Source organism: Pseudomyrmex gracilis, unplaced genomic scaffold (assembly GCF_002006095.1).
Source record: "Pseudomyrmex gracilis isolate BER0280 unplaced genomic scaffold, ASM200609v1 scaffold_7, whole genome shotgun sequence".
NCBI classification, from domain to species: Eukaryota; Metazoa; Arthropoda; class Insecta; order Hymenoptera; family Formicidae; genus Pseudomyrmex; species Pseudomyrmex gracilis.
The window spans coordinates 1,346,587-1,367,207 of NW_018020591.1; the positions used below are offsets into that span (position 1 = coordinate 1,346,587).

General features: G+C 43.3%; 1 protein-coding gene across 2 annotated transcripts in view; it reads left to right on the top strand.

The window, feature by feature from the left end:
* The window catches only part of LOC109860162, an 85,592-nt gene that overhangs the window by 39,521 nt on the left and 25,450 nt on the right, over window positions 1-20,621 (top strand). For both annotated transcript variants that reach the window (XM_020439065.1, XM_020439073.1), the window contains exons 40-74: window positions 288-2,750; window positions 3,664-3,807; window positions 3,914-3,991; window positions 4,433-4,615; window positions 4,721-5,044; window positions 5,141-5,521; window positions 5,608-5,931; window positions 6,040-6,342; window positions 6,440-6,748; window positions 6,840-7,154; window positions 7,250-7,558; window positions 7,651-7,977; window positions 8,051-9,025; window positions 9,128-9,460; window positions 9,545-9,841; window positions 10,025-10,354; window positions 10,474-11,094; window positions 11,182-11,499; window positions 11,589-12,218; window positions 12,315-12,629; window positions 12,725-13,036; window positions 13,181-13,486; window positions 13,578-13,895; window positions 15,294-15,617; window positions 15,740-16,048; window positions 16,208-16,534; window positions 16,773-17,075; window positions 17,168-17,470; window positions 17,559-17,879; window positions 18,005-18,325; window positions 18,448-18,756; window positions 18,895-19,221; window positions 19,318-19,620; window positions 19,756-20,061; window positions 20,187-20,504. In XM_020439065.1, coding sequence (XP_020294654.1) covers window positions 288-2,750; window positions 3,664-3,807; window positions 3,914-3,991; window positions 4,433-4,615; window positions 4,721-5,044; window positions 5,141-5,521; window positions 5,608-5,931; window positions 6,040-6,342; window positions 6,440-6,748; window positions 6,840-7,154; window positions 7,250-7,558; window positions 7,651-7,977; window positions 8,051-9,025; window positions 9,128-9,460; window positions 9,545-9,841; window positions 10,025-10,354; window positions 10,474-11,094; window positions 11,182-11,499; window positions 11,589-12,218; window positions 12,315-12,629; window positions 12,725-13,036; window positions 13,181-13,486; window positions 13,578-13,895; window positions 15,294-15,617; window positions 15,740-16,048; window positions 16,208-16,534; window positions 16,773-17,075; window positions 17,168-17,470; window positions 17,559-17,879; window positions 18,005-18,325; window positions 18,448-18,756; window positions 18,895-19,221; window positions 19,318-19,620; window positions 19,756-20,061; window positions 20,187-20,504 — 13,986 coding nt within the window. The remainder of the gene's footprint in view (window positions 1-287; window positions 2,751-3,663; window positions 3,808-3,913; window positions 3,992-4,432; window positions 4,616-4,720; window positions 5,045-5,140; window positions 5,522-5,607; window positions 5,932-6,039; window positions 6,343-6,439; window positions 6,749-6,839; window positions 7,155-7,249; window positions 7,559-7,650; window positions 7,978-8,050; window positions 9,026-9,127; window positions 9,461-9,544; window positions 9,842-10,024; window positions 10,355-10,473; window positions 11,095-11,181; window positions 11,500-11,588; window positions 12,219-12,314; window positions 12,630-12,724; window positions 13,037-13,180; window positions 13,487-13,577; window positions 13,896-15,293; window positions 15,618-15,739; window positions 16,049-16,207; window positions 16,535-16,772; window positions 17,076-17,167; window positions 17,471-17,558; window positions 17,880-18,004; window positions 18,326-18,447; window positions 18,757-18,894; window positions 19,222-19,317; window positions 19,621-19,755; window positions 20,062-20,186; window positions 20,505-20,621) is intronic.

Here is a 20,621-nt window from a genome sequence, read left to right on the forward strand (position 1 = left end):
CAAAAGAGTGTGTTACAGATACAAATCTCCCGAATCCTCATTTCCCGCTCTACTCTGTCAATCTCCTCACTCTGTTTTCAGGAAGATTTTTTCCGTTACATCTGTCTCTGTAAAGACCTAATAATGTTTCTCATAATCAGCTTATCTATTATGCATGTTAAATCTTAATTTTGTAGTAATTGAAATAAACTTATATCTGTAGCGTAGCCTAATCAGAGTCGCTTCCTGATTTCAGTTTTTGTGCCACTTTTATCAGTTATTATGTTTATGTTATATTGTATCCGCAGCAGTTCTTCACCCCAAGCCAATTTGCGAGTCTGACGATGACTGCAGCGATGTAGAAGCCTGTGTCGAAAGTTCCTGTGTTGATCCTTGTATCAACGAGTGTCAACAAGCGGTTCAGTGTCGGGTTGAAGCGCACAGGCCTATTTGTTGCGACTCGAAAGACGAATGTAGTTTAGCTAACACTACAACGACAATATCTTCCGTAGATCGCACTCTCGAAACCACATTACAAACAACACAAACCGGCATTTTAACACCCACACTGTCGATTTCTACTACAGAGATGCCAATTATGATATACACGGAGGAACATACAATTCCTTCGGACCAAGTCACTGAAAATTTAGAACGTATTACCACTGAAACGACAGAAATTGTCACCGAATCTCCAAAAGCAACAACAGTTGTTTCGACATTGAGCACTACTGAGATTAATCATTTAGATAATACTCTGATTCCAACGACAAACGAATCTAGTCGTTTTACAACTCCAATTTCTGGAACCGACTTTACCGAATCTACTTCGACAGAATATACTACAGCGCGTACAATTACTTCCGGTATGAAATTCACAACTTTTACTACTATTCCAACGACACATAGTACGGGAGAAACGGTTACAGAAAATTTATCTTCTCCTACTGTAACTTCAATACCAAAGTCTACTACTGGTTATGAAGAAATTGCTACAACAACCGAAATACTAAAAACTGTTCCGATTACCACTATGACCTCTTCGTCATTTCCGTATAATCATACTGATATTAGTACTGAGAGTTCGGTCGGCATCACAGACTCTAATAAAACTACTGAAACAATGTCTACATCGACGGAAGTAAGTAGTATCACGGAAGTTCCTGAGAATATTACTATAGTTCCTACTACAAAAGTTCCTAATATAACTGTTGAAGAAATGCCAACAATAGCAACAACTACACAACAATATTCTACTACAGAATCACAAGAATTAACAGTAAAGCCGTTAGGAACAACCACTGAACAAAATACGGAAAGCACTATTAACACGACTACAACATTGCTTACGCAAACAAATTATACAGTGTCATTTCCGACTATTTTAGAACATACCGAAATGTCTACAACAAGTATTGAACGTGACACTGCGAAAGAAATAACACAAGAATCAAGCACCGCAGAAACAACATTGCTACGCACAACTGAAACACATGTAGAAGATACTACTCCGTTATATGCAATGACGTCTGAACTTCCCACACTTACGACAAATGAATCGATTACTAACATCTTGACAACAGAACAATCATCTACGACTGAACAATATACTACATCTAATCTTGTTACAGAACAGTTTACTACGTCGCAACAATCCACGGAACAATATACTACACCTGAACAAACCACAAAACAAACTTTGACTACAGAACAGCCAACCGAACAATATACTACACCTAAACAAACCACAAAACAAATTTTGACTACGGAATACTCTACAGAAACATATTCTACAACAGAACAACACACAACGTCACGACAGCCTACAGAACAATATACTACACTAGAGCAAACCACAAAACAATATTTGACTACAGGACAGTCTACGGAACAATATATTACACCTGAGCAAACCACAAAACAAATGTTGACTACAGAATACTCTACAACATATTCTACAACAGGACACACAACGTCACAACAGTCCACAGAACAATATACTACATCTGAACAAAGTACAGAACAAATTTCAACTACAAAACAATACAGTACTCCAGAATACTTTACACAAGGTTATTCTACGACAGAACAACTCAAAACATCACAACAGACTACGGAACAGTTTACTACTCCTGAACAATACACTACAATTTCTACTACAGAACAGATTTCTACTACGGAACAATATAGCACATCAGAATTGTCTACAGAACAGCATTCTACAGAGCAGCCTCAGACATCAGAATCAACAACAATGTATTACACTACATCTACACACCCGACCGAAATTTCGACTACGGAACAATACAGTACTTTTTATTCGACAAAAGAACTTTCTACTACAGAAAAATTCACTCCAACTACAGAATTTACGCAATCTTCCTTTGCTACAACAGAACATAGTACGACTCAATACCCTACGCAAGAGTACACTACGTCTACCGATCAATATTCGATCACAAAACAATACAGGACTCCTGAGCATCACATTACAACAGAATATTTTACAACAGTACAAAATGCAACTGAGCAATATTCTACGACAGAACAATCTACCACACCTGAAGTTACTGAAAATAAAACAGTTGTGACTTGCAACTTTGACACAGATTGTACAAAATGCGAGATGTGCTTCGATCGTCTATGTCGAAACCCGTGCAAAGTCAATAATACTTGTGGAGAAAACGATTCGTGCGACGTTATAAATCACCGGCCTGTGTGCTTGAACTCAAGTACCGAGCAGAGTACGTCTAATTGTAGCATACTCCCAGGTAAAAATCTTTTTTGTCGGGAGTATTTCGCGTGTAATTGTGACGTCATTTCATGTTCGCTATATCATAATCGATATTCTCTTCAAAGCTTCCTTCGGTATAAAGCCCGTTGTTGTATCCAGACGAAAATTGGAAGCAACCAATTCTGGAGAGTACGGACTACTTTTACCGTACGATCGGTTCTATCTCACGGAATGGTTCATCTAAGCAAAATCTATAGATGAAAATGTCATCGATGTACCATAAAAGGGCGATCTATAAATCGAACACCTATCTGTCCCATGTGACGATCGTTATTCGACATTTATTATATCAACCGGCAGTCAGACACTGCCTTTGTAAAAATGCAGACAAAGGACTGCTGCATTAGCGCTCTTGGCATGACAATGTACATTACTTGCTTATGCATGATTTTTTCCTTATCGCTTTTTGAGTATGTAACATATCTAATAAGCTGCGATTTCTCAGTTATCTACTCTCGAGAAAAAACTGTAGTCCAAAAATTAGTATCATTGTGAACAAAGTAAAATAAGTTTGAAACACTTATAAACTTTTAAACTTTTGCTTGAGAGTGGACGCATCAATGTCTCTTTATTATACTTGACACATGTAACACAAATATCACTATATGTCTCATAAGTAAATGAGTATATATACACTTATACATATATATATATATATATCGTCCTCATGTATATTCATATTTATGTTTATTGCACTGGAAATATCTATGTGATAAATCTAAGTAAATTAAATATATTGTTTAATAACTATCGATTTTTGATGGTAGTTAAACTTAAGGTTGAATAGACTTTTTGTTGGGATTTTATGTACATTAACATTTTTCACGACGTTGCTTTCGTCGTTTCGAGATATTAATTTCCATTTGTCTAATGTGCGTTTGTTCCATTAGACGTGAAATGCACAACGCACAACGACTGCCCCATCCAACTGGCTTGCATAAACCATCAGTGTTTGAACCCGTGCACTTTGGGCAATCCGTGTGACTTCGTTGAGGACTGCCACGTCCATTATCATAGGCCAGTCTGCGTTAAAGGTATATTTTTCTTTTCCTTCCAATTAAATAACACATTTAACACATTACTAACATTTAACTTAATTTAACTTAATTTAAAATCACATTTTTTTTGATAACTTTTTAGTGGATACTAACGAAACAGAATGCCCGTATTGTCCACCTGGCATGCAGTGCGACTCCTCAACAAACACATGCGTTAAAGGTTTGTACGATACGCCAGCACTGTACATCAATTCACACACAATTTTATTTCCGATTTTTTTATAGGCATCTCGATGAAGTTGTAAATATGTATGTATATTATTGTACATATATATTTTTTTACAAAGAGTACAGTTTTGTAAATTACATACTCTTGTTTATAAAAAAACACAGAAAATTCAATGCAAATTCCTGTGCATGATCATGAGAAATGATCTCTCAAAAATTCGTACGTCTTTCTGAACATATTTTTTAATTCAAAAAAAAGTTTCTTCTCTCGACCTGAAGTCACATATACTTCTCGCGCATACACAATTCAAAGACACACTGCAATGTAAACAAAATTACACTTGCTGTACGCAACAAAAATTCTTATCTCCAAATCCTATACTCGTGCACTACACTTTCTGGGGCTATACGGGCTTTCTCACTCTTTCTCTAGCGGGTTGCACTAGCAACAGGGATTGCCCTCTGACAGAAGCGTGCATCGGGCATACTTGCCAGGAGCCGTGTCTAGTACGAAATCCCTGTGCGGAACATGCTATTTGTATTAATACGAATCACGGAACAGACTGCAGCTGTGAAGAGGGTTATCACGGTAACGGATTCTCCTATTGCGATGAGGGTGAGTTTTGCAACAAATATAATATTATTATTAAAAATAATATACAAAGTAAATAAAACTATTCATATTAAAATCACAAAATATCAATGAATCTTACAATTTTAGAAGAAGAAGCTAAGAATATTTGTCAATACAACGAGGACTGTCCTCCGCATAAGTACTGCGATCGACTTAACAGACAGTGTATCAATCCTTGCATCGAATATGACTGTGGAGAAAACGCGAAGTGCATCTCTAGTAACCATCAAGCGCAGTGTACGTGTCTTCCGGGATATCAAGGAAATCCGGAAGTTGGCTGCCATGAGATACTGACTTCAGATCCTTGCGTGCCAAATCCTTGCGGTCTAAACGCGTTGTGTGAGAACGATAACGGAAATCCTGTCTGTTTCTGTCCGAAAGGTTTGACGGGAAGTCCGTTCGAGCAATGCAGTACGTGTACATTTGTGGAGAAGTTGTAACAACATCTAGAACGAGTGAGGATTAAACTTTTCTGATGAATCGATTCTTCTTTTAATGTGTTTCCAGTTCCCGAAGGTGATCAGTGCGAGGGCAATCCTTGCGGCGCTAACTCAGGCTGCCGAGTGATAAACGGACAGGTAAAGTGCTTCTGTTTGCCAGGCTACGAGGGAGATCCGCCGCATTCGACTTGCGCGCTTCCCAGAAATTCCTGCGAACCTTCTCCATGCGGTCCCAACACTCGCTGTACCGTGTTGAGCAACGGCTTTGCCAAGTGTACGTGTTTGCCTGGATACATCGAAAGTCCCAACACTATCAGAGGATGCGTACCGAAAGCTGACCAATGCGAATTTAATCCATGTGGATCCGGAGCGATGTGCAACAGCACGAGAATACCACCTTGTTATTGTCCGGATCTTATGATCGGAAATCCGTACAAGAGTTGCGGAGGTAATTATTTTATCAAATTGTATAAATTCAAAAATAGATTTTATCATAAAATTAAATAATGTTTTATTATTTACACACATATATAGCACGACCATCGGAACCATATGATCCCTGTTTGTTATCACCTTGCGGCAAAAATGCTATTTGCACAGCGGTCAATGGTGTGGCCAAGTGCACGTGTATACCACCGTTCGTTGGCAATCCTTATATAGACGGTTGCGAAGCGGAATGCATCATTAATCAGGATTGCGAGAGTCACTTGGCGTGTTTCAATCAGCATTGCAGAGATCCATGTGCAGGTGTATGCGGCGCGAATGCTCGTTGCGAAGTTGTTGATCATCTTCCAATATGCTCCTGCTTACCGGGATATACTGGAGATCCGTTCAGAGCCTGCAAAGTGGAGAGACCTTGTATGTGAACATTTATTTTCAGTTTTAGTTTATTTATTTTTTAATATTTTCTGTTTCATCAAATGCACTATTTTATACAGCAGCTATTAAATGTATTATTTTATGTAGTTCTAGATCAGAATCCGTGCATGCCATCGCCGTGCGGTCCACACAGTATCTGTCGTGTGATGAACGATCGCGCGGTTTGTTCGTGCAGTCCTGGTTATCAAGGTACTCCGCCACACTGCCGCCCTGAGTGTTACGTCAGTACAGAATGTCCGTCACATCTGGCTTGCATAAATCAAAAGTGCGATGATCCATGTCCGGGCTTGTGCGGCTTGAACGCCGATTGCCAGGTTATCAATCACAATCCTATCTGCAGCTGTCCTCGTCAATACGTCGGCGATCCGTTCACACAATGTGCTAAAGAAGGTATGTTACAAAAATTATTTAACAGTTTATTTATATAAAGAACTTTTCTCTGCAAGAAGATGTCCATAATATAAAATTAAATTATTTTTTTCTGTAGAACCTTTGCCACCGACCACAAATCCTTGCCTGCCGTCGCCTTGTGGAGCCAACGCTGATTGTCGCGTTCAAGAGGACCATCCCATATGCACATGCATCAGCGGTATGTTTGGGGCACCGCCGAATTGCAGACCGGAGTGTGTGATCGATCAAGATTGCATTAGTTCCTTAGCTTGCATACAAAAGAAGTGTCTGGATCCGTGCGTTGGATCGTGCGGATTCAACACAAATTGCACTGTGCAAAATCATCGACCCATCTGCCAATGTTACGAAGGTTACGAAGGTGATCCCTTCTCCGGCTGTGCCAAAGGTGAAGTGTTTCGACAAGATTTTGACTGACTTTATGTATGTTATTTCTCGTAATTTGAATATAATATCTTAAATATATTATTTTTAAACAGTTGTCTTCCCAGTGCAACTGCCATGCGATCCGTCACCGTGCGGCGCAAACGCCGTGTGCAAAGAGCGTAACGGCGCGGGGTCGTGCACTTGTTTACCCGACTACACTGGTGATCCATATGAGGGTTGCAGGCCGGAATGCGTTCAGAACTCGGATTGCGTGCACACAAAGGCTTGCATTAACAACAAGTGCAAAGATCCGTGCGTAGGTTCGTGTGGAATTAACGCGCAATGTCAAGTTTACAATCATCAGCCATCTTGCAGTTGTCTTTCCGGTTACACTGGAGATCCGCTTACGTCTTGTCATCTACCAAGAGGTAACCCGTTCGCAGCGATTTTTTCTTTCTTTTCTGAATCTTCTTTCGACCGATTTAGTGGAATAACATTTATAACGTTGTTTATTTTTTGATAGAACCTCCAGTACCTGGTGACACATGCACACCATCTCCCTGTGGACCATATAGCAATTGTCGGGTTATCGATAATCACGCAGTGTGCTCGTGCCAACCTAATTACATCGGCAGTCCTCCGTCGTGTAGACCGGAGTGTGTGGTTAGTACTGATTGTAGTCCAAACGCGGCATGCATTAATCAGAGATGCAAAGATCCATGTCCAGGCACGTGCGGCGTGAATGCGGACTGTCGAGTGATCAATCACAATCCAGTCTGCATCTGCGCGATTGGCTACAGCGGAGATCCGTTCTTTGGATGTGTTAAGGAAGGCAAGTTTCAAATCTGTCGTTGTTTCAGAGAGATCCAAATCGAATGAGAAATACGTACAAATTTTTATACGACACTATTTAATGTTTAATAGTGGAAGTAACGTCACCAAGACCCAGCGACAATCCGTGCGTTCCTTCTCCCTGCGGTTCTAATTCCCAGTGCCGAGTGATCGACGGCTTCCCGGCCTGTTCGTGTTTACCAAATTACGTGGGTCGCGCGCCGAACTGTCGTCCGGAATGCGTAATAAACGAGGGATGTCCCGGAAATATGGCGTGCATCAACGAACAATGCGTGGATCCATGCCCGGGATCTTGTGGTGTGAATACATATTGCAACGTCGTGAAACACAATCCTGTCTGCATTTGCAACGACGGCTACACGGGCAATCCGTTCACAGAATGCACGCCTATCGTAGAAAGTACGTTTTGACATAATCTTCATTCAGTCTTATTCTACAATTGTCAATACTCAACGATATCAATTATTTCTAGCACCCATTACAACGGAACAACCTCGTACACCCTGTAATCCGTCACCGTGCGGTGCCAACGCCGTGTGCAACGAGCGAAACGGAGTCGGATCGTGCACCTGTCTACCTCAGTACTTCGGCGATCCGTATATCGCCTGCAGACCCGAATGTGTCACCAACGCCGACTGCGATCGCAGCAAGGCCTGTCTGAACAACAAATGCATCAATCCGTGTCCCGGTACTTGCGGTCAGGATGCCACATGCCGTGTGGTCAATCACGCCCCAACATGTTTCTGTCTACCAGGTTACACTGGTGACCCAGTGAATGGTTGCACTCTCATAGACATCGTGACACCATTACCGTCGCCGATCGATCCTTGCGATCCATCACCTTGCGGACCCAACAGCAACTGCAGGGTTCACAACGGACACGCGGTGTGCCTGTGCCAACCGGGATTCTCCGGCATTCCCCCAACGTGTCGACCGGGCTGTATCGTCAGTTCGGAGTGTCCGCAGAACAAGGCGTGCATCAATAACAAATGCGCGGACCCGTGCCCGGGTTCGTGCGGACAGAACACGAACTGTCTTACAGTGAATCACAATCCCATCTGTAGTTGTGCGAGCGGATACGCTGGCGATCCGTTCGTGCACTGCACCAAGATCAGCACTACGTCGCCATTGCCGAAAGGAGAAGAAGATCCATGTTTGCCTAATCCGTGCGGCCCCAACTCGCAGTGCAAAGTAATAGGTTCACATCCGGCGTGTTCCTGCTTGCAAAACTACATCGGCCGTCCGCCGAACTGCAGACCGGAATGCACCGATAATTCGGAATGCATCAACAGTGCGGCGTGTATCAATCAGAGATGCAAAAATCCTTGCCCCGGTGCTTGCGGTGAGCTCGCCCGATGCATGGTGCAGAATCACGTTCCAATTTGCACTTGTCCTGAAGGATACGAGGGTGACGCCACTGTGCGTTGCGTCCTGGCGCCTCCGCCAGGTGAGTGAAAATTCACATGTTCAACGAATCATAGTTTTAACAAACAAAATTGAATATAATACATTCATACAACGAAATCAAACATTTTTGTTATATTTGTAGCGACGGATGTGCCTGTGTCCAATCCGTGCTCGCCAAATCCTTGCGGTCCCAATGCGCAATGTCGCGAAAGAAATGGAGCGGGTGCCTGCGTATGTCCATCAGATCTGATAGGTGATCCTTACGACGTTGTCAAAGGATGTCACAGAGAATGCGAATCAAACAACGACTGTGCCCCGCAAATGTCTTGCGTTGGCTTCAAGTGCACAGATCCATGTCCCAACACGTGTGGAACTTTGTCCATATGTAACGTGCAAAATCACGTTCCCGTCTGTCTGTGTCCACCGGGGTACACGGGAGATCCGTACTTCGCTTGCGACGTCGAGGAAATGACGAGTAAGCATTTTACACTTTGCTTTATTTACATATCAATGTATCAAGAAAAAAAATTAAACACTACTACGATATTATTCTCTACAGAAACGATAGAACCATGTTCTCCTTCGCCTTGCGGACCTAACAGCAAATGTCGCGTCGTTAATGGTCAAGCTGTATGCACCTGTTTACCAGAATACTCGGGCATTCCTCCGTCATGCAGACCGGAATGCATTGTTAATGCCGAGTGCCCACCGCATCTGGCGTGTGTAAATAAGAAGTGTGCCGATCCTTGCCCAAACACATGCGGTTTGAGAGCGCAATGCACCACCAAGAATCACAATCCGATTTGCACTTGTCCTTCCGGTTTCACAGGAGATCCGTTCACTTTGTGCTCGCCACGTAAGTTTTACACAAATTTTATCTTGTATTTTTCATTGTTACAAAACAAAAAGTAAATAAGTAGATTATTAAAATAATTTTAATTATTAGCATCCTGTATGATTTTATTATTTTCTTAAAATAATTTTATTCGATGTTATCTTGAGAGGTTCTTCTATATATAAAAAATATGTACTCTTTTAGTTCCTCACGATTTTCCGACAACTGAACGGCCGCCGTCTTGCACTCCGTCGCCTTGCGGTCCAAACTCGTTGTGTCAGATAATATCCGGCAATCCCGCTTGTTCTTGTCTACCAAATTACATTGGCGTACCACCGCAATGCAGACCGGAATGCATCTTGAGCTCCGAATGTAAGAGTAATCTCGCATGCGTAAATCAAAAGTGCGCAGATCCATGTCCAGGTTCGTGCGGAGTAAACGCTCAGTGTCATGTGCTAAACCACTTACCAGTCTGCACATGCATGGAAGATTTCACCGGAGATCCGTTTACGCAATGCAGTGTTATTCCGCGAGGTGAATAAAAATAAATAAAAACAACGTCTTAAAAAATGTGAAACTTAGTTTGTAGAAAACTGAAAACACTGATCTGAAAAACTTTTTCGGGAAAAATTAATGTGTTTCGAATTTTTTAGTTACAGAGCCAACACCTGTGGACGCCTGTGCTTTATCCCCATGCGGTTCGAACGCAATATGTGAAAATGGCGAATGCAAATGCTTGCCCGAATATCTCGGCAATCCTTACGAAGGTTGCCGTCCCGAGTGCATTCTCAATTCCGAGTGTCCTCGCGACAAAACTTGCCTGAAAAACAAATGCAAAGATCCTTGTCCCGGAATATGCGGTCAAAACGCGCGATGCGACGTGGTTAATCACATTCCCGTTTGCTCTTGTCCAACCGGATACGTAGGCGATCCGTTTGTCAGTTGTCGAGTTCAACCTGTGGTACCGGATTCTCAAAAAGATCCGTGCACACCCTCGCCTTGCGGACCGAACAGTCAGTGTCGTAACATCGAGAATCACGCTGTATGTTCTTGTCTTCAAGGCTATCTTGGTTCTCCACCATCGTGCAGGCCCGAATGTGTCGTCAGCTCTGAGTGTCCACCAACTAGAGCTTGCGTAAACAAAAAGTGTACAGATCCGTGCTTGGGTTCCTGCGGCTTGAACGCAAGATGCGAAGTCATTAATCATTCGCCTATATGCAGTTGTCTGCCCGGACAGACTGGAGATCCCTTTAGAAGTTGTTATGACATTCCACGTAAGGGAAACGAGAAATATATAATTATGTCAATTTCATGATATCAATATAATTTTAATTGTTTATTATTATATGTTGACGTTTCAGTGCCACCAGAGCCAAAGGATCAGGGCGATCCTTGCAATCCCTCACCATGCGGGCCAAACGCGCTTTGTCAAAACTCAAACGGACAACCGTCATGCTCGTGTTTACCCACGTACATTGGTACTCCACCCGCATGTCGACCGGAATGTTTGATTAATCCTGACTGTCCTCACGAAAAATCCTGCATAAACATGAAATGCAAAGATCCGTGCCCGGGATCTTGCGGAGACAATGCCGAGTGCAAAGTAGTGAATCACGCAGTAACGTGTTCGTGCAAGATCGGATACACAGGCAATCCATTCGTGCAATGTGTGTTGGAAGGTGGGTTATATTCATATCTTTGAACTCTAGATACTGTGCAAAATTGTAAAATTACATAACAAAAATCAAATACTGACCGTTTTTTTAAGAGGAAACAATAAATCCATGCGAGCCTTCGCCGTGCGGAGCCAACGCGATTTGTCAGCAACGGGATAACGCGGGCGCGTGCATATGCATCGATGACTATCAAGGAAATCCCTACGAAGGTTGTCAACCGGAGTGCGTCTTGAGCGCAGATTGTCCCACGAACAAGGCTTGTATTCGCAACAAATGCAAGGATCCCTGTCCGGGTGTGTGCGGAGTTCGGGCTCAGTGTTCGGTCATCAATCACATTCCTACATGCACTTGCGAGCCAGGATACATCGGAGATCCGTTCACAATTTGCATTCTTCAACCGGAACTAGACACCGAGCCTACTGTTAGGGATCCGTGCTCGCCGTCACCTTGCGGACCTAACAGCTTGTGTCGTGCCGTGAACAACCAAGCCGTGTGCACGTGTCAAGAATCTTTTGTAGGTGCTCCGCCAAACTGCAAGCCGGAGTGCGTCGTCAATTCGGAATGTCCGCAGAACAAGGCGTGCCACAAGTACAAGTGTACAGATCCGTGTCCCGGCACTTGCGGAGTTGAAGCTAATTGCCGTGTTATCAATCACAATCCGCTCTGTAGTTGTCCCCAAGGAAAAACAGGTGATCCTTTCTCCAGATGTTTCCCCGAACCCGGTGAGTATATTTAATTATAAACTGTTTTTTTGCTTTTATATAGACGAAAATAAATTTAGGAAGTTTCTGAAAATTATTTATTCTTTTGTGTTTTAGTTGTGCCGCTACCACCGGTGGATCCTTGCTCCCCCAGCCCGTGTGGTCTCTACGCGGAGTGCAAAGTTGTCAACAATCAAGCTGCGTGTTCTTGCCTAAAGAATTATATAGGAATCCCGCCAAATTGCCGTGCGGAGTGCGTGGTTAATACAGATTGTCCGTCCAATCAGGCTTGCATCTCGGAGAAGTGTCGCGACCCTTGCATCGGTTCCTGCGGCCAGAATGCTGATTGTCGAGTTCAAAATCACATACCGGTTTGTTTGTGTCAACCCGCATATTCCGGAGATCCCTTCTCTTTGTGCACATTACTTAAAGGTATTTACAGATGTGTTCTCATAAATCACTTAAGTAGTCGTGTCTATTTCAAGTGCATTAAATACACAGAGGAAACGCACTTTGCCACTTTTTAGAGCAACCAAAAGTTCCCGAAGATTTGTGTAACCCGTCACCTTGTGGACCTAATGCAGAATGTAACGAGGGTGTATGCACCTGTCTGCCCAACTATTTCGGCGATGCGTATTCTTATTGTCGGCCGGAATGCACTATGAATTCCGATTGTCCCCGCGTCAAGACGTGCATCAACCAAAACTGCGTGGATCCCTGTCCGGGCACGTGTGGTCGTGACGCACGTTGCGACGTTGTCAACCACATCCCTATGTGCAGTTGTCCGCCTGGATACACCGGAAATCCGTTCCTTCTATGTCGACCATATATACCGGATGGTAGGTTTACACAAATATATTTTACGTTTTCAGGTTTTTTTTTTATTATCTCAAGAAAGAATGAAAATACGATTATTAGAAAATAATCATTTATTTAAATACACGCAGATATTAAATATCAAGTCATGATTTATTTATTTGTAGACACTATCAAGCAACCTTGCACACCTTCACCTTGTGGACCGAACAGCATTTGCAAAGTGGTGAACGGTCACGCTGTGTGCTCGTGCCAACCCGGATTGATCGGCAATCCACCAGCGTGTAGGCCGGAATGCGTGGTCAGTGCCGACTGTCCGTTGACACAGGCGTGTCTGAATAACAAATGCCAAGACCCGTGTCCAGGCACGTGCGGACAGAATACGAACTGTCAAGTGGTCAATCACAATCCGATATGCAGTTGCTCTGAATCTTACACCGGCGATCCGTTCACCATCTGTTACCCTCAACCGAGTAAGTTGATTTTTTTTCTTAAGATTCTTCATTGAACTGTGTTTTCATAATTAAATACAAACTGTGTTTCTTTACGCTCGCTCGTTTGCAGAAATACCGCCCGCGCCGACGAATCCGTGTCTGCCTTCGCCTTGCGGTCCCAACGCCGAGTGCCAAGTGAGAGGTGACAGTCCCGCGTGTTCGTGCATCGAAAATTACATCGGTTTGCCGCCTAACTGTAGACCGGAGTGCACGATCAATCCCGAGTGTCCGTCGCAATTAGCGTGTATGCAACAGAAGTGTCGCGATCCGTGTATCGGTCTGTGCGGTCTGAATGCTCAGTGTTCAGTAGTGAATCACCATGCGGTTTGTGCGTGCGTAACCGGATACACCGGAAATCCATTCAGCGCTTGCGAATTGCTGCCGGAGGGTGAGTACACGTTTGCAAGCTTTTTGTTTCTGTTTGTTTCTCCCGCAAATATCGCTACTTGCATGCTGGCGCAGCAGGTAAGTGCTTTCGTCCCAAATGACAAATGTGACTAATGATAATAAATCAAGACGGTAGCTCGAGAGTTTTCTACTAATTACATTTCGTTTTACGAAAGTTTCTTAAGGCATAACAAGTAACTTGTCATTTACTTCGTGTTGTCTTAAAGACAAAAAAAATCTTCTTGTCTAAAATTCAATGATATTTCTCGTCTTTGATATTAAAATACATTTTTGATTGAGAGAAGATTCGAAAATTGTTAATAAGTACCACCGTCCTACTCTATTATTATTAGACATGTACTTCCGTAGCTAAAGAAAGCTAGTCTCAGGCTAAATCGTGTCTTAACAAAAACAAACAGTCGTACAAGATTAATGCGAGAATATGCGCGCGACGCAGTCGCAAAGAAATCTTAACGCAGAAGTTAGGTGTTGGCGCCTATAAGTGAATTAGGCTCTTAATCCCGATTAGCACTTATGCCCGATTAAAAGTGAATAACACAGGACAATACGCGTCCGTACACTTAACAAAGAAGCAACAATGTGGCACGCACTCACACCAATGCCTGAGCGTACTGACCCTAAAACCCTAATATAAGAGAAAACAACAATAAGAAAACCGGTGGCGGGGCCTATATACCCATAGGCTCTCAGCTGCACTCACCTCTAATGAACACCGAGCAATTAAGCGATAGATTTTGCCTAAGCGATTAATTGTTAAGATGTTTATTGCACTGACCCCTCAAAATAAACCCGTGAAGAAAGACCTCACTCACACATCGGAGCACTTTGATCCTTGACATATGCTGTGGACTTCCCAATAATTGTGTCGCACAAACATGTTCTTGAATAAACCAAAGCAAAGCAAATCCTTAATTAAGATAATAATTAAACAAATAACCATACAGATCCAACAAAATAATACTGCCTATATTAATACAGACCAGAAATAGAATAGCAATCCCGTTCCCAAAGAAATAAAACGTTAATTAGTTACCAGAGACCCTATCCTAAGTTTTGCCGCCTTGTAATTAACTCAATTAATGGATTTGATTGAAGATCAAATACGCTTCCAACGATTGCTGATAGAATACATCGCCTACTGACGGATTATCAGATTCGTTAAATATTTGGCAACGACGATGTAATTCGCATTACAACCACGCAAAGCTATCGCACCATCAAAAGCTTGTTGCTTGTTAGGAAGTTGATTTAACTACAAGAATTAGAGCGAGAGTTTGAAAGTGAAAAAGATATAAGAAAAAATTCCTTACCTCAGCACCAGCTTTGGAATAGAATGCTGCATGTTCGATTAAGTTTAAACAAGACTTCTTTCCATCAGATACGCCCCTAGACGTTAGAAAACCATGCGAACCCTCCCCGTGCGGCGTCAATGCTGTTTGCCGCGAGAACAATGGCGTCGGCTCGTGCGCCTGTTTGCCGGACTACACAGGCGATCCCTATGAAGAATGCAGACCCGAGTGCACGCAAAATTCTGACTGCCTGACCAGAATGGCGTGCGTAAATCTGAAGTGCAAAGACCCCTGTCCAGGAACGTGCGGAGTGAATGCCCAATGTCAGTCGGTTAATCATCTGCCAGTCTGTACCTGCATTCCCGGTTACACTGGCAATCCCTTCACCTATTGTTCCCCGATAGCCGAAGCCTGTAAGACTCATTTTTGTATCAGATATTGCACTTCTTGCGTTTTTTTCGTAGTGACACGTAGTAGTGCACAGACATCCACAAATCAAGTTTGTAAGTAATAACAATTTTTCTTTCACACGCAGCCCTTCCGGAAACAAATCCGTGCAGTCCATCGCCCTGCGGACCGAACAGTAACTGTCGAAGTGTGAACAATCTTGCTGTTTGTACTTGTCTCCCAAACTTCATCGGCAATCCTCCCAATTGCCGAGCCGAATGTGTAGTGAACAGTCAGTGCTCACCAGATCTCGCGTGTATTAATCAGAAATGCGTGTCGCCCTGTCCAGACCCGTGTGGAATAAACACCCAGTGCAAAGTGATCAATCACAGCCCCATCTGCGTCTGCAACCTCGGTTACACCGGGGATCCTTTCATGAGATGCTTCCCCGCTCCACGTAAGAACTTTGTGTTTCTCTCTCTCTCATTAGCTTTATCGCATCACGCCATGAGTCACGATCACCCCCAGTCTTCGATCTTTCATAATCTCGTTCACGGCTTAGCTTCCAAAATTTAGCGCGTAATTTGTTACACCACTTTTTACTATTCGATTTCAGAGCAGCTAGATTTTCCTATAGCCCCCAGAGACCCGTGCATGCCGTCTCCGTGCGGTACGTACGCGGAATGCAGAAATATCGGTGGTACGGCATCATGCTCCTGCTTGCCGAATTACAGAGGATCACCGCCGAACTGTCGTCCCGAATGCCGAATTAATTCCGACTGTCCGATGAATCTCGCGTGCAGCCGAGAGAAATGCAGGGATCCCTGCTTAGGCTCTTGTGGCGTCACTTCGTTGTGCACAGTTCACAATCACGTATCCGTGTGCACCTGTCCCGAGGGATACACCGGCGATCCTTTCAGTAATTGTTACCCCAGACCGACAAGTAAGAGACTCTTTGCAGCCGAAAGATTGTTGGAAGAAAACTTCGTGAACTATAACGCGTGTTTCTTCTTCAAAAATTAATTTGTAGATACATTTTTCTTGAAAGTGTTCTGAAGTCTTTTTCGTTTCTCACGCGTCAACTGACTCATAGACGAAAGAAACTTACGCGTTACACTTCGTGAAATTTTATTGCACCGTGTGTTTAACAATCAGTATTTTAAATCTGTATTTTTTTATAGCTGTTCCCACGGTTATCGATCCCTGTGATTTGAATCCCTGCGGACCGAATTCACGATGCAACAACGGCATTTGCGTATGTCTGCCCGAATACCAGGGTGATCCTTACATAGGATGTCGTCCCGAGTGTATCACAAACAATGACTGCGTCCACAATCGCGCGTGCATTCGCAACAAATGCGCGGATCCGTGTCCGGGCACATGCGGTCTAAACGCGCTATGTTCCGTGTACAATCACGTGCCTGTGTGCACCTGTCCGTCCGGAATGATTGGCAATGCGTTTGTCCAGTGTTCCGTCCAAGCAGGTACAGTTTATCAATGCAAATCACCAATCATTTCATTTTCCGCATGATTTTACACACGAATTACAAGATTCGTCATTCCGTGTCGAATGTAGATGTTCCGAAAGGAAATCCTTGCTTGCCCTCGCCGTGCGGACCCAACAGCATTTGCCGAGAAAACAACGGGCAACCGGTGTGCTCGTGCGTGACGGGATTCCTCGGTGTTCCGCCTGCGTGCAGGCCGGAGTGTACTATCAGTTCCGAGTGTCCGCTGACGGAAGCTTGCAGCAATCAGAAGTGCATAAACCCTTGTCTCGGAACGTGCGGAATTCGAGCCACGTGTCAAGTAATCAATCACAACCCCATCTGTAGCTGCGGAGAACTCACGGGCGACCCGTTCGTTCGATGCGTTCCACGACGTAAGATAATCCGGCCACAATGTTCAATCTCCTGATGATTTCCTGAGTGTGTGACATTATTTGACGATACTTTCTCCTTTTCTATTAGCACCCGAACTACCTGTGGCGCAAACCAATCCTTGTGTGCCGTCACCTTGCGGTGCAAACGCTGAGTGTCGGGTTGTAGGCGACACATCTTCCTGCTCGTGTTTACCCGGTTTCTTGGGTTTGCCACCGAATTGTAGGCCGGAATGCGTTAGCAACAGCGAATGTCCTTCCCACTTGGCGTGTATGAATCAGAAATGCAGAGATCCTTGCGAAGGTTCGTGTGGCGCGAACGCCGAGTGTCGCGTAGTGAGCCACACACCCATGTGTGTTTGTCCAACCGACTTTACTGGCGATCCGTTCACACAGTGTATAATAAAGCCACGTAAGCATCGACCTTCAAATAAGCAATTTAATTTTAACTATGTTGACAATTTCATAAGAGATCAATTTATTTGGTTTTTTTTAAATAGTTTCTAGTTTGTACTTATATTTTTACAATCTTTTTAGCTACGCCACTTCCAGTTTCACCTTGTAAACCTTCACCCTGCGGTTTTAACGCTATTTGCAAAGAACAGCACGGTGCCGGATCTTGTTCTTGTCTGCCAGATTATGTCGGTAATCCTTACGAAGGATGCCGACCGGAATGCGTTGTCGATACCGATTGCGTGTCTTCTCTCGCTTGTGTACAGTCTAAGTGCAAAGATCCATGTCCTGGCGTATGCGGACAATTTGCCGAGTGTCAGGTCATCAACCATCGACCGTCTTGCACGTGTATTCCGGGTTACAGCGGCAATCCCTTCCAATACTGTTCAATAATTCGCGATATCGGTACGAATATTTTCTTAAATATTGATATTAAACTTTTCGGTTATATAAATTTCAATTTTTACATCTCATAAATCACACATACACATACACACACATATCTCTATCATTCTATATTATTTTAGTTGAAATCCCGAAGAACGTTTGTAATCCGTCTCCTTGCGGACCTAATAGCCAATGTCGCGTTAACAACAATCAAGCAGTCTGTTCTTGTCTTCCGACGTTTATCGGCAGCGCACCCGCGTGTCGTCCCGAATGTGTAACAAGTTCAGAGTGTCCGCTCACGCTCGCTTGTGTGAATCAAAAGTGTCAGGATCCATGTCCGGGTTCATGTGGCAGAAATTCAAATTGCAGAGTCATTAAGCACAATCCAATTTGCTCTTGCAAGAATGGCTATACCGGCGATCCGTTTACCGTTTGCTTCGAAACACCTGGTACGAATTTGTTTTCCTCAAAATAATATTTGATATTTAAAAAAAAAACTTAATTTACACGACGGTAACTGAATAATGGACATAATTTTTAATTAGAATTGATGACTTTTTTTTTACTCTTTGTCCTCGTAATTGCAGTGAGTCCACCCATTGTAAGTGACGTTGTAACAGATCCTTGCATACCGTCACCTTGTGGCGCATTCTCTGAATGTCGTGACATAGGAGGCGTGCCGTCATGTTCTTGCTTACCAACATACAAAGGCAGTCCGCCGAATTGCAGACCAGAATGTACGATCAGTACAGAATGTCCAGCCAATATGGCTTGTATGCAGCAAAAGTGTAGAGATCCCTGTCCAGGTTTATGTGGCATTTTGGCCGAATGCAGTGTCACAAATCATATACCGATCTGTTCATGTCTGCCGGATCATACCGGCGATCCTTTTACGCAGTGTTCCGTAATATCACGTAAGATCTCTTTCTTCAAGAATACATTCTAATTAAATTTTTTTCCCTCCTTTTTGTTAATAAACTTCTATTTCGTCTTTTTATGCAACATTACAGTTGCATTGCCCAAGCCGGATCCGTGCACACCTACACCTTGCGGTTCCAATGCGCAGTGCAACGGAGGAATTTGTACTTGTATAGCAGAATATTTCGGAGACCCTTACACCGGCTGTCGGCCGGAGTGTGTATTGAATACTGATTGCCCGAACACGCAGGCATGCGTGCGAAATAAGTGCATAGATCCTTGTCCAGGCGTTTGCGGACAAAATGCCATATGCAACGTATACAATCACGTTCCCATGTGCAGTTGCCCCACGGGAATGGATGGAAACGCTTTCGTCTTGTGTTCTCCCGTTGCAGGTATTGTTTTCAAAGTTCCAAATGTTACAATTAGATTCATTTAATATCAGTATATAATCCCGGTTCAATTTGAAAATCTTTGAGTACATTGAGCTTTCATTTTGCAATTAAAATTTGTCTCCAATCGTGTTGTAGCACCTTCTATTAGCAATCCGTGTAATCCGTCTCCGTGTGGACCGAACAGTCAATGTCGACAGAATAACATGCAGGCAGTATGTAGTTGCATAAGCGGATTTATCGGAGCACCTCCGACATGCAGACCCGAATGTGTCATTAGCTCAGATTGCCCGAGGAACGAAGCGTGCACCAATCAAAAATGTCGGGATCCTTGTCCGGGAAGTTGCGGACGCAATGCAGTCTGCAACGTCATTAATCACAATCCCGTTTGCATCTGCCGCCCTGGCATGACTGGCGATCCGTTTATCAATTGCTTCCCACTTCGTAAGAAAAAACTTTTTTAAAACAATATTTTAAATTTTTTTATTCTCTCAAAATATCTCGCGCATTTTATTTAGTTTTTTTTTTATACGCAAATTTTGATTAACTAATCGCGATTATTCTTAAAGCTGCGGAACCATTGCCCGTGCTCAATCCATGTCAGCCGTCGCCATGTGGACCAAACGCGCAATGCCAAGTGGTTAACGATCAACCTTCTTGCTCGTGCCTGCAAGAATTTATCGGATCACCGCCGAATTGTCGCTACGAATGTGTTAGCAACAGCGAGTGCTCAAACAAACTGGCCTGTATCAATCAAAAATGTCGCGATCCGTGTATCAACGCATGCGGAGTCAATGCCGTTTGTAATGTCGTTAGTCACACGCCAATGTGCGCGTGTACCAGCGGTTACACCGGCGATCCATTTACGCAATGTTCACCTCAGCAATGTAAGAGAATCAATGAGTATACACGCGCAATTCAAATGTTACGTGATAAAAGTCATAAATTTTTTTACTCCGCGCACGGATTTTCTAAATTAAAATTTTATTCTTTACGAATTTACA